At 43.7% G+C, this 12,620-nt stretch overlaps 1 protein-coding gene across 2 annotated transcripts in view; it reads left to right on the plus strand.

Annotated features, from left to right (window-relative positions):
* The window catches only part of PRUNE2 (prune homolog 2 with BCH domain), a 275,764-nt gene that overhangs the window by 208,349 nt on the left and 54,795 nt on the right, over positions 1–12,620 (plus strand). For both annotated transcript variants that reach the window (XM_075278140.1, XM_075278147.1), the window contains one exon: positions 876–1,076. In XM_075278140.1, coding sequence (XP_075134241.1) covers positions 876–1,076 — 201 coding nt within the window. The remainder of the gene's footprint in view (positions 1–875; positions 1,077–12,620) is intronic.

Genomic DNA, 12,620 nt, shown 5'->3' on the forward strand with positions numbered 1-12,620 from the left:
TAACCGTTTTTAAGCGGATTAGGTTTCCGTTCAGGGGGTTCCCTAGCGGAACCCCGAATGGAAACCCGAACGCAAGTGTGAAGCTAGCGTAATATATCCTATTAAAGAAATTGTTTTCTTTCTCCATTTATTAATTCACTGAAAAACAATGGGTAACATCTAAAACTACTATTTCCATTAAAACTTGTTCTCTCAACAGATATTGCACGTTATTGCTGAATTCTATATTTGGAAGTAGGAACATTCAGGTATTTTGATCCTGCAAGCATAGTGTTAAAATAGCATAGAGTAGCAGAGTGTAGGAGCAGCCTCTTCTTACCCCCTCCCCTCTTCATAGACTAATATGTAGAAAGTAACTTATCCTAAAAAGTGGAGAACAAATCTTATTTCTTTAATAAGATATAGTATAAAGTTTGTTATATTCAACCATACTATTAATTTATGCAACGTTGTTTATAACTGTAAGAACACTTCAAGTAATAGTGAAGAAGGTAGAAAGTTATTTTATTATATAGGCATAACAGTCAGATATAACCCTATATGCGTATATGTACAGTTCTCAAAAGTGGGGATTTCTCTTACATGATTTTTTATCAGTATAAGAGTATGTTACTAGAAGCACAAAGGTACTGTACGTGATCCAAGATTGCTGCCTGATATTAGATATTATAAGCCAACCAGAGCAAAACAAATGCATGTTCTTGCACATATAGTTTAAAAACTAGATTGTCCATCAAAACATGAATGCATTCCATAAACACTTTGCATTTATTGTTCTTGTGACATTGTATGGTTATTTCATATTATAGCATAAGTGTATGTTGTGAAAAGTGATACAAAAAGTGTTTTTTTTTGTTTGTTTGTTTTTTAACCAGAACCTCCAAATTCATTGGATCTGAATGGTTCCCATGCCAGGAAAATAAAGCTCACAGCTCCCAACATAAACCTTTCCTTGGACCACAGCGAAGGTTCTATTCTGTCTGATGACAATCTTGATACTCCAGACGAACTTGATATCAATGTAGATGACCTTGATACTCCAGATGAAGCAGATTCCTTTGACTATACGGGAAACGGTAAGACCGCAATGTTAAAGAGGTATTGCATTCTATGGAAGCTTTGGAAATAGCCAAGCAAGTTGTCCCATAGTATATACTGGGGACAACAGTGTACATACAAAGCTTGCCCTGCATGACTTCTCCTCTACTGACCAACCTATGCAGCACAACATGGGTTGGGTACCAGAGGTGGGAAACTTACCCATCAAACAGTGGTGGGACTTGAAGCTCTTGGGCCCTGAGCCAAAATCTGTAATAAGGCTTCTAATTACCTTGTATATTTTAGAATATTGGTATATTTAATGTGGCATAAAGACCTATGGGGCCCCCATAGTGCCCAGATACCTGTCTACTTCTTTACTGCCTGTAGCTGTACTCCTGCTATCAGATATAGGTATGTCTAACATGTCTTTCACCAAAGTCCTTTAAAGGGCTATGGTTTTTACAATTAAACAGGAACTAAATAAACTTTATAAAAAAACAAAATACAGGTTTGGTACAAAATTGACATTCAAAAGCTCTAGAGCATATGTAGGACCATTTCCTCATACTGCCAAACTGCCTATTAGATATTCCGGTTATTTGCACTTTTTGAGAATTGTAGGTAAAAATTAATTAACATATGAGTTAATCCTTATAAGAAACAATTCATAGGAAACACATGTATTTGAGCTTATGACATATATTTTTCCTATTATTTCCTAATATTTACAGTTCTTTGCTGCACACCTGTCACATACAGGTGGGGTGTGTACTCTAGACTATACATAGGGCAGGATGTAAGGTTAATCATTCAGTATTTTCCTAAGATGGATGTGTACCAGACAGAGAAAATTACTAATAATACATAATATGAGTTGTTGGAATCATATTATCCTTTATATGTCTGAATGTAATGATGATATGTAAGCAGTAAAAATATTAGAGGGAAAACTGTTCAATTTTACCCCCTTAAGGACACAATCTATAAGTACCTTATGAACCAGGCCTCATTTTTCAATACTGACATGTGTCACTTTATATGGCAATAACTTTGAGAGCTTTTACTTACACAAGTGATTTTGTGATTGTTTTTTACTGAGCTGAGACATTTTGTTTCATGCAAGTGGTAAACAATAATCAATAGATTTATTTGATAAAAATAGGAAATTTGTAAAAAAAAATAATAAATAAATAAAAAATTAAAACCACAATTCAAACTGCAATCTGCACCCAGTCATCCAGCTGGTCTGCAACTTTAACTCTCACCTGGAAAAGTTACTGGCAGTACAGTTGCTGTCGTGCCACTTAGTGGAATCCTGTGCGTTTTATGAACTGATGGCATGCACACAGTCTTCATGGAGATTACCTATAGGGATGAGCGATCGGGATCGGAAATGTTCGGATTACGATCGGCGATCGAGTAAATTTCACGATTGCGATCGGAATTCCGATCCCAATCTTTTCGGCGGGATCGAGATCAGAGGTTATTTCCCACCATGCTTGGCTACTGGCCAATCATTGTGGGAAAAGCTTAGCACCCATAGGAGTGAATGGAAGCAGCCGGCCGCTTAACCCTCTGTATGCCAGTTGCGTCCATTCATTCCTATGGATTTACCGCAGCCTGCCACTCTTCTGCTTCGTCCCTGTTTTACCGTACACTCAGCTGAATATACAGTAAAACAGGGACGAAGCAGAAGAGTGGCAGGCTGCGGGAAATCACTGTGTGCTGCGCTGCTGTGAGGACGACGAGGCAAGTTCGTGAGTAGATAGATAATACTGTACATTGACTTGTCTTCTGGTCCGGTCCTCACTAGAGATGAGCGAACACTAAAATGTTCGAGGTTCGAAATTCGATTCGAACAGCCGCTCACTGTTCGAGTGTTCGAATGGGTTTCGAACCCCATTATAGTCTATGGGGAACATAAACTCGTTAAGGGGGAAACCCAAATTCGTGTCTGGAGGGTCACCAAGTCCACTATGACACCCCAGGAAATGATACCAACACCCTGGAATGACACTGGGACAGCAGGGGAAGCATGTCTGGGGGCATAAAAGTCACTTTATTTCATGGAAATCCCTGTCAGTTTGCGATTTTCGCAAGCTAACTTTTCCCCATAGAAATGCATTGGCCAGTGCTGATTGGCCAGAGTACGGAACTCGACCAATCAGCGCTGGCTCTGCTGGAGGAGGCGGAGTCTAAGATCGCTCCACACCAGTCTCCATTCAGGTCCGACCTTAGACTCCACCTCCTCCGGCAGAGCCAGCGCTGATTGGCCGAAGGCTGGCCAATGCATTCCTATGCGAATGCAGACTTAGCAGTGCTGAGTCAGTTTTGCTCAACTACACATCTGATGCACACTCGGCACTGCTACATCAGATGTAGCAATCTGATGTAGCAGAGCCGAGGGTGCACTAGAACCCCTGTGCAAACTCAGTTCACGCTAATAGAATGCATTGGCCAGCGCTGATTGGCCAATGCATTCTATTAGCCCGATGAAGTAGAGCTGAATGTGTGTGTTAAGCACACACATTCAGCACTGCTTCATCAAGCCAATACAATGCATTAGCCAGTGCTGATTGGCCAGAGTACGGAATTCGGCCAATCAGCGCTGGCTCTGCTGGAGGAGGCGGAGTCTAAGGTCGGACCTGAATGGAGACTGGTGTGGAGCGATCTTAGACTCCGCCTCCTCCAGCAGAGCCAGCGCTGATTGGCCGAATTCCGTACTCTGGCCAATCAGCGCTGGCCAATGCATTCTATTAGCCCGATGAAGTAGAGCTGAATGTGTGTGCTAAGCACACACATTCAGCACTGCTTCATCACGCCAATACAATGCATTAGCCAGTGCTGATTGGCCAGAGTACGGAATTCGGCCAATCAGCGCTGGCTCTGCTGGAGGAGGCGGAGTCTAAGATCGCTCCACACCAGTCTCCATTCAGGTCCGACCTTAGACTCCGCCTCCTCCGGCAGAGCCAGCGCTGATTGGCCGAAGGCTGGCCAATGCATTCCTATGCGAATGCAGACTTAGCAGTGCTGAGTCAGTTTTGCTCAACTACACATCTGATGCACACTCGGCACTGCTACATCAGATGTAGCAATCTGATGTAGCAGAGCCGAGGGTGCACTAGAACCCCTGTGCAAACTCAGTTCACGCTAATAGAATGCATTGGCCAGCGCTGATTGGCCAATGCATTCTATTAGCCCGATGAAGTAGAGCTGAATGTGTGTGCTAAGCACACACATTCAGCACTGCTTCATCACGCCAATACAATGCATTAGCCAGTGCTGATTGGCCAGAGTACGGAATTCGGCCAATCAGCGCTGGCTCTGCTGGAGGAGGCGGAGTCTAAGGTCGGACCTGAATGGAGACTGGTGTGGAGCGATCTTAGACTCCGCCTCCTCCAGCAGAGCCAGCGCTGATTGGCCGAATTCCGTACTCTGGCCAATCAGCACTGGCTAATGCATTGTATTGGCGTGATGAAGCAGTGCTGAATGTGTGTGCTTAGCACACACATTCAGCTCTACTTCATCGGGCTAATAGAATGCATTGGCCAGCGCTGATTGGCCGAATTCCGTACTCTGGCCAATCAGTGCTGGCCAATGCATTCTATTAGCTTGATGAAGCAGAGTGTGCACAAGGGTTCAAGCGCACCCTCGGCTCTGATGTAGCAGAGCCGAGGCTGCACAAGGGTTCAAGCGCACCCTCGGCTCTGATGTAGGAGAGCCGAGGGTGCACTTGAACCCTTGTGCACCCTCAGCTCTGCTACATCAGAGCCGAGGGTGCGCTTGAACCCTTGTGCACACTCTGCTTCATCAAGCTAATAGAATGCATTGGCCAGCGCTGATTGGCCAATGTATTCTATTAGCCTGATGAAGTAGAGCTGAATGTGTGTGCTAAGCACACACATTCAGCTCTACTTCATCGGGCTAATATAATGCATTGGCCAGCGCTGATTGGCCAGAGTACGGAACTCGACCAATCAGCGCTGGCTCTGCTGGAGGAGGCGGAGTCTAAGATCGCTCCACACCAGTCTCCATTCAGGTCCGACCTTAGACTCCGCCTCCTCCAGCAGAGCCAGCGCTGATTGGCCGAATTCCGTACTCTGGCCAATCAGCACTGGCTAATGCATTGTATTGGCGTGATGAAGCAGTGCTGAATGTGTGTGCTTAGCACACACATTCAGCTCTACTTCATCGGGCTAATAGAATGCATTGGCCAATCAGCGCTGGCCAATGCATTCTATTAGCGTGAACTGAGTTTGCACAGGGGTTCTAGTGCACCCTCGGCTCTGCTACATCAGATTGCTACATCTGATGTAGCAGTGCCGAGTGTGCATCAGATGTGTAGTTGAGCAAAACTGACTCAGCACTGCTAAGTCTCTGCATTCGCATAGGAATGCATTGGCCAGCCTTCGGCCAATCAGCGCTGGCTCTGCCGGAGGAGGCGGAGTGCAAGGTCGGACCTGAATGGAGACTGGTGTGGAGCGATCTTAGACTCCGCCTCCTCCAGCAGAGCCAGCGCTGATTGGTCGAGTTCCGTACTCTGGCCAATCAGCGCTGGCCAATGCATTCTATTAGCCCGATGAAGTAGAGCTGAATGTGTGTGCTTAGCACACACATTCAGCTCTACTTCATCAGGCTAATAGAATACATTGGCCAATCAGCGCTGGCCAATGCATTCTATTAGCTTGATGAAGCAGAGTGTGCACAAGGGTTCAAGCGCACCCTCGGCTCTGATGTAGCAGAGCTGAGGGTGCACAAGGGTTCAAGTGCACCCTCGGCTCTCCTACATCAGAGCCGAGGGTGCGCTTGAACCCTTGTGCAGCCTCGGCTCTGCTACATCAGAGCCGAGGGTGCGCTTGAACCCTTGTGCACACTCTGCTTCATCAAGCTAATAGAATGCATTGGCCAGCACTGATTGGCCAGAGTACGGAATTCGGCCAATCAGCGCTGGCCAATGCATCCCTATGGGAAAAAGTTTATCTCACAAAAATCACAATTACACACCCGATAGAGCCCCAAAAAGTTATTTTTAATAACATTCCCCCCTAAATAAAGGTTATCCCTAGCTATCCCTGCCTGTACAGCTATCCCTGTCTCATAGTCACAAAGTTCACATTCTCATATGACCCGGATTTGAAATCCACTATTCGTCTAAAATGGAGGTCACCTGATTTCGGCAGCCAATGACTTTTTCCAATTTTTTTCAATGCCCCCAGTGTCGTAGTTCCTGTCCCACCTCCCCTGCGCTGTTATTGGTGCAAAAAAGGCGCCAGGGAAGGTGGGAGGGGAATCGAATTTTGGCGCACTTTACCACGTGGTGTTCGATTCGATTCGAACATGGCGAACACCCTGATATCCGATCGAACATGTGTTCGATAGAACACTGTTCGCTCATCTCTAGTCCTCACTCCTTCACATGCCTTCAGAGCACCCTGCGCCCCCCTGCCTCCCTAGACTAGTGTTATAGAGACGCTGGGAGAAGGCGGGGCTTGTGGCTTAGGAGAGTGTGGGCAGGTACTGGGAGCGGAGACGTGAGTGATGCACTCACGTTTCCCCGCCCACACTCTCCTAAGCCACAACAAGCCCCGCCTACTCCCATCATCTCTAACACTAGCCTAGGGAGGTGGCGGCGCTGTGAAGGTCTGTGAAGGAGAGACCAAGACCAGAACGGACCAGACCAAGAAGAACTGGCAGTGGATCTGTGCAGGTAAGCAGACACCAGGGGGGATTTTTTTTAATCACTACACAGCGTGGAGTCCAAAAATTAAAACAATTTTTGGACTACATGCTGTGTACTGAATAGGATCATTTTTAAAATCCGATCTTCGATTATTAAAAAAATCAATTGAATTGCATTGGGATCGGGAATCGGGAATTTTAAAAACGATCCTGAAATTTCAAGATCACCTCAACCCTAATTACCTAGCCACCACTATTTCTCTAGGAAAGTTGTCCTTTCTTGATATCGCCATGTGAGCCTCTCCTTTTAGAAGTCTATGTGGGGAAACTTGCACATCACCATCAATATGTGTAGCAGCAATTACCTGCAGGAACAATAGATAGATTTCATGGCCAACTGGATCAATGTGTTGAGTGTCATCAGCCACAGCTTAGAAATGCAGCAAGACCAGGTGCCTTCTAGAACTTGACATCAGCTCATGGGTGCAGAGCAGGCAGTTTTAACATAAAGCAAGACCCATCTACCTCCTCTATTTCTTCCATACTACACCATTTCCAACCCCAACTTCATCAGGGGGAGCCATTGCCTACACCTCCCTTCCTCATTTCATGACTGTAAGGTGAAACACACATTTAGTGGCACTGTGGTACATGCTGGAGTATCAGTTTGAGCAAGTAGTATATGGTAAATGATGTATGCAGTACAATACCGACACAGTGGACTAGAAAATAACTGTGAGAGAAAGAAGAACAACTTCTAGATTATGGCCACTTTTAGAAGATAATCCAGCTTTTTCAGCTAGCAAGCTAGGCAGGATGCACACTAACAATGTGCCCCAAATTTTTCTTGAAATTCTGTAAATTGTCAATCTGCTAACTCAATGTTGATGTTGATACAAGGAAACCAGCAGGATAATCCAGGTCATTCTCAACCTCCTAAATTCTGTTCTCACGGTCATAGAATTCTTTGCAGTTCAGAGTATATTCTAGGTTTTTCAGCTGGCAGGCCAGTCATGCTAATGGTGTCTCACAAATTTTTCTTCAAATTCTGTAATTGTCACTCATTGGTGCTGTATCTGCTTCTATAAAGGAACAATTTTTTGTTTTTTATTAACTCAATTCTTTATTACACTGACAGTGTACGACAATTTTTTCTTAAAATTCTATAGTTTCCAGTGCCAATGCCACTCTGTTAGTATAATAACCAGAAAATAAAACAAATACCCCCACTATTGCATCTTTTAATCCCAACACAATAATGGTGTGGCATTCTACTCACATAAAGGGGCCATTTTTGGTGAATTTTTCAACTAGGCGCATAGCCACAAATATGTTTTTCAAATAACAATTGTAGTGCTCGACATAGGCCGCCATACTGAAACCCAATGATCATCAGATCCCAAACAGATATGGATTTTTTGCTAAAGATGATATGGTTCTAGTCCATAACAATCCAGGTTTCTTGTTCATAACACCACTGCAAATTAAAATGATGGTGGCTGGCTGTCCATTGTAGGACACAAAATTGGTGCTGACACCAAATATTCCTTTGCTAAGCACCTGGAAATGATAGGGGTGTATGAAGAAGGTGCCAAATGTATCTGGATGGTGGACACAGAGACTGTGGCTGCTTATGTTTGTTGGGGATCAAAAGATCCTCTCTACTGGTGGGTGTCTAACCTGAAACGTTGTAATCATAACACTATTACATTATCTAGAAAAATAACCTCTTTGGAGTGCAATTCAACTTTCTTTGCCTCTCTACTGGTGGTCTGTTTGGGGCATCCGGAGCCTGTTCACCATGTGAGCATACCCTCACATATGAATTGCTCCCAAAACTTCTTAACAGCTACAGTAAGTTAGAATGGCCTAAATGGCAGGAAATTTCTTGAAACAACCATCTTGCTTTTTCAGTCCAATGAAGCGCCTCCTCTCAAAGTCTGTCAACTGGGCAACATGTCTTTGAGTGCATTATAGAGGCTTGTATAGCAGTCATCTATCTCTCACCAAGAGGTCCTCTACCCAAAAGTAACCCCTGAGAGACTTTTTAAAGGGGGAGGCATTTGTACATCCTCTTGTGGCAAGAACCAGTGTGTAACCAAATCACACCTGAATTTATAAATCTGAGACATAACTGCAATGCCGAGTTTTGCAGCAATCCAACATTTCTATTAGGGTGAATTGTTTTTTTGGGAATGAGTGTATGTGGGGTAGGTAAATGAATTTTGGCTGTTCAAATGATCAACAATTAGATACTGCTGCATGACTTTGCAGCTGAGACACAGTTTATTAATGTCTATGTGCCGTCATTTACAATCTGAAACTACATATATTTGCCAACTGGCATAGAAGTACAAATAATAAGAGAACTTCATGAATGGTGCCAGCCTCATCAAACTGCCAAGAAATTATCTTGATGACCTTATCTCATGGGGGATGATCTGTTTTGCCTACGATATAATGTACTGTTATCAGTGTACATATTTACATTTCAGGTATTTTTTGTATAACTAGTATATAAAGCTAATAATAATTGTGGAGTAAAAAAGAAGAATGCCCAGGGTGCTGAGTGTATACGTAACACAATAATATTGTGGACTCATTTCAACTATATAGAAATCAGCAATATGCAGTGCATGTTAGGGCAGTATCATAGGGCCACATAATGACATCTGTTCTCCCAAATTTCTATTTAGATCAAAGGAGTCTTGGAGAAGTTAGAGGGAAAAAACACCCCTGACCCTTGTGGGTGTGGGGGATGACAGCAACTAACTCCCCTACTGCACAACACTCCCTGGGCTTTGAGTCCCTTGGTGAGAAAAGTGAATTACAAATGTCATTGTCGTCAATGGATCTTAGCACAAGGGAAACATTGTCAATCAGATCTTGGCAAAAGAGAGAGGAAATGTTCGGGAATGTATCGTCTCTCCTTTGTGTTGAAGTCCAATCTGCCTTTAGGTCTAAAATGCGATGTAAGAACATATTGCCCATAAATGGTTTGTAAAAAGGCCTTAGACTAGGCTAAATGTACTGAACTAGAATCACTACAATCTTGGATCCCCTGGCCCATCACAACTCAAACCCCCTTGCAACCTTCATACAGCTTTAACCATGTGGAACTAACCACACAATGTACCATAATACTATAATGCCACCTTTACTTATCTTGTATTGTTAGGTGTGAGCTCCATAAGGCCTTATACCCATGTCTATATTTTGCGGGCGTTGTGCTGTCTATGGTTGATCTGTTTTTCAAGTCTATGAAAAGCAGATTTTTTTTTTTTTTTAATCTCCTATACTTTCTATGTCTCTGGGTCTGTAAATATGGCTAACATAGATATCTTCCTTTTTTTCGCAGGCAACTTTCATCACTCCAGCTGTTGTCAAACTACACCTCCCAACAACGACTCCCATTCACTTCCATGGGAGTTCCAAGAACAGAAGAGCAAGTATGCATGCTGGGAGTTGTAGTTTGACAACAGCTGGAGTGATGAAAGTTGCCTACTCCTGGTCTATGGAGTCTGTGGGTTTCTGTGGGCAACTATTTTTAAGTGGACAGGGTCTCTGTCTTTTGGGTCCCCATGTAGACCTGAAGAATGGAGACCTGAACAATAGTGTGAACCTAGTGTAACATGGTATTTGAGTATGTAATGCTGCACCTTACTTTCTCTACTACACGGAATCTCTATTGAGGGCTCTAGGAAAGACAGGAATCAACTCTTGTGGAGACTGCAATGGTTTCTGAAAAGAGCATAAATCAAGGACTGTTGTCTGGTATGCATCGAATACATTATAGTAACGTATTGAGATTCACATCTGCGTTGGTATTCCATCCGGGGGATTCCGAAGGGGACACCCCTGAATGGAATACCAAACGCAATTGCAAGGGCTGTGGAGTAAAAGCACACGGACCTATAGACTATAATCGGGTCCGTGTGCTTGCCACGCGCTGGCCGCATGAATCATATGGATAGGAAACTAGATTGTGAGCTACTTTCCTGTTCGCATAATCCCTGCGGAGATCTGATGGTAAACACATGGACCCCATTATAGTCTATGGGGATCTGTGTGCTTTTACTGCACAGCGCTTGCAATTGCGTTTGGTATTCCGTTCGGGGGGAGGGGTCCCCATGCGGACTCCCCCGGACGGAATACCAACGCAGATGTGAACGAGGCTTTACACAGAATCACAACAACAAGAATTCCAATTGAAATTCCTTTGCATAATTGGACACCTAATGGCATATGTGGGAAGCAGAATGTGTTGGTAAAGCTCAGACATCTGTAGGATATGTGGGCAACCATGGGTTAAAAGTTCATTTTGGAACTGGATGATTGAAAAGTTTTTAATCCTGTCCGTATCTTACATCTTGCATAAGACATAGCAATGTAACCTGCTAGCGCTTGTCAGCTAGACTATGAAGCAAGCCAAGGAATGCTGAATTTGAGAACAAAAGCCTATTTCAATATTTGTCTGGAAGACTAACTAAGAAGAGCAGATAAATCAGAGGCCCTTCTAATTGGGCAATTCTTCAGTTTCTCCGCTCACAATTGCCTCTTTGTTTGCTATTATTTGACCTTTTCCACTGGAGCAGTGGAAAACATTAGCTTTAATAAGTGTATGGCACTAAGAAAGGGTTACTAATTCTACACGTAAATACGTTGCACACAGTGATTGTGACATGGCAGCTTTACAAAGGTAAGGTGGCCAACACAAGCTTGGTTTTATTTGTGTACAAGTAGGTGTGCCAGTGGCTCCAGATACATGAGTTTAATGATTTTCTTTAACCCCTTACGGGCATGGCCAAAAAATGCTTTCCCGTTTACACGGAGTAAACGCATGTATTTTGCCAAAATACACGTGTAAAAAATACACGTGTAAAAATATGACTCCCAGTGACTCCTGCACATCAGCTGTACTGACACAGCATGAGTACAGGTAATAACAGTGCCATGCTGCTCACCTGAAGAGCCCTAAAGATGATTCTGGGAGCCATCAGAGTCCCAGGACAGATGAATATAAGTATTTGTTCTAGTTAATCTTATCCCCTGGACCTCCGATTATCATATTCTGGGGTCTGAGGCAACCACAGTGTATAATAATAATGAAAAGGAGACAACAACAATATTCATGGCTATCACAGTGGTACGAGGCTCTGGCCATCTCCAGCGGGCCCCATACCACTCTGGTCCCAGCCGCATCCCCTGCGACTGCAATCGTTACATCACCTGTTACTAGACCTCCAATGCCTGTTAAAAAAAATCTGGGAGAGTACTTTAGGGCCCACTTAAGGCATGGGACCCACTGGGGGATTCACCGGTTCCCTAGTGGCCCAGTCCGACCCTGGTCCATAAAGTACCAACTCAACGGAAACCCCCATAGAGTGACATCATTATGTATACTACACATCTCATAGAAGTTATCAAGGTAGTCGGCATTTTTGCCCCTCAGCTGTTTCACAGATTCTATTAACAGTGAGAAATGAAAATGAAAAATTGCTTCTAAACCGTTAATTTATCCCCCCCCCCCAATTTTTGATTTTACCAAAGGGTTAAAGGAGAAGAAGCACCCCACAGTTCTCATGAAAATAGCAGTATCAAATTTGTGATTGTAAACTGCCTTATGGGTACATGGCGAGTCTCAGGATGAAAATAATGTTATTTGGCTTTTAGAGGGCAGTTTTGCTGGAATAGTTTTCTGTCATATCGCATTTGCAGAGCCCCTAAAATACCAGTACAATGGAAACCCAGAAAAAGCGACCCCATTTTGGAAATTACACCCCTCAAGAATTTATCAAGGGCTATAGTGAGCATTTTGACCCAAAAGAAAGTGTCCAACATGTGGCCCTAATCTTTTGTCTGGAAATACAATAGGAATCAGAAATAGGATAAGGGCTAGT

Source organism: Leptodactylus fuscus, chromosome 1 (assembly GCF_031893055.1).
Source record: "Leptodactylus fuscus isolate aLepFus1 chromosome 1, aLepFus1.hap2, whole genome shotgun sequence".
NCBI lineage: Eukaryota > Metazoa > Chordata > Amphibia > Anura > Leptodactylidae > Leptodactylus > Leptodactylus fuscus.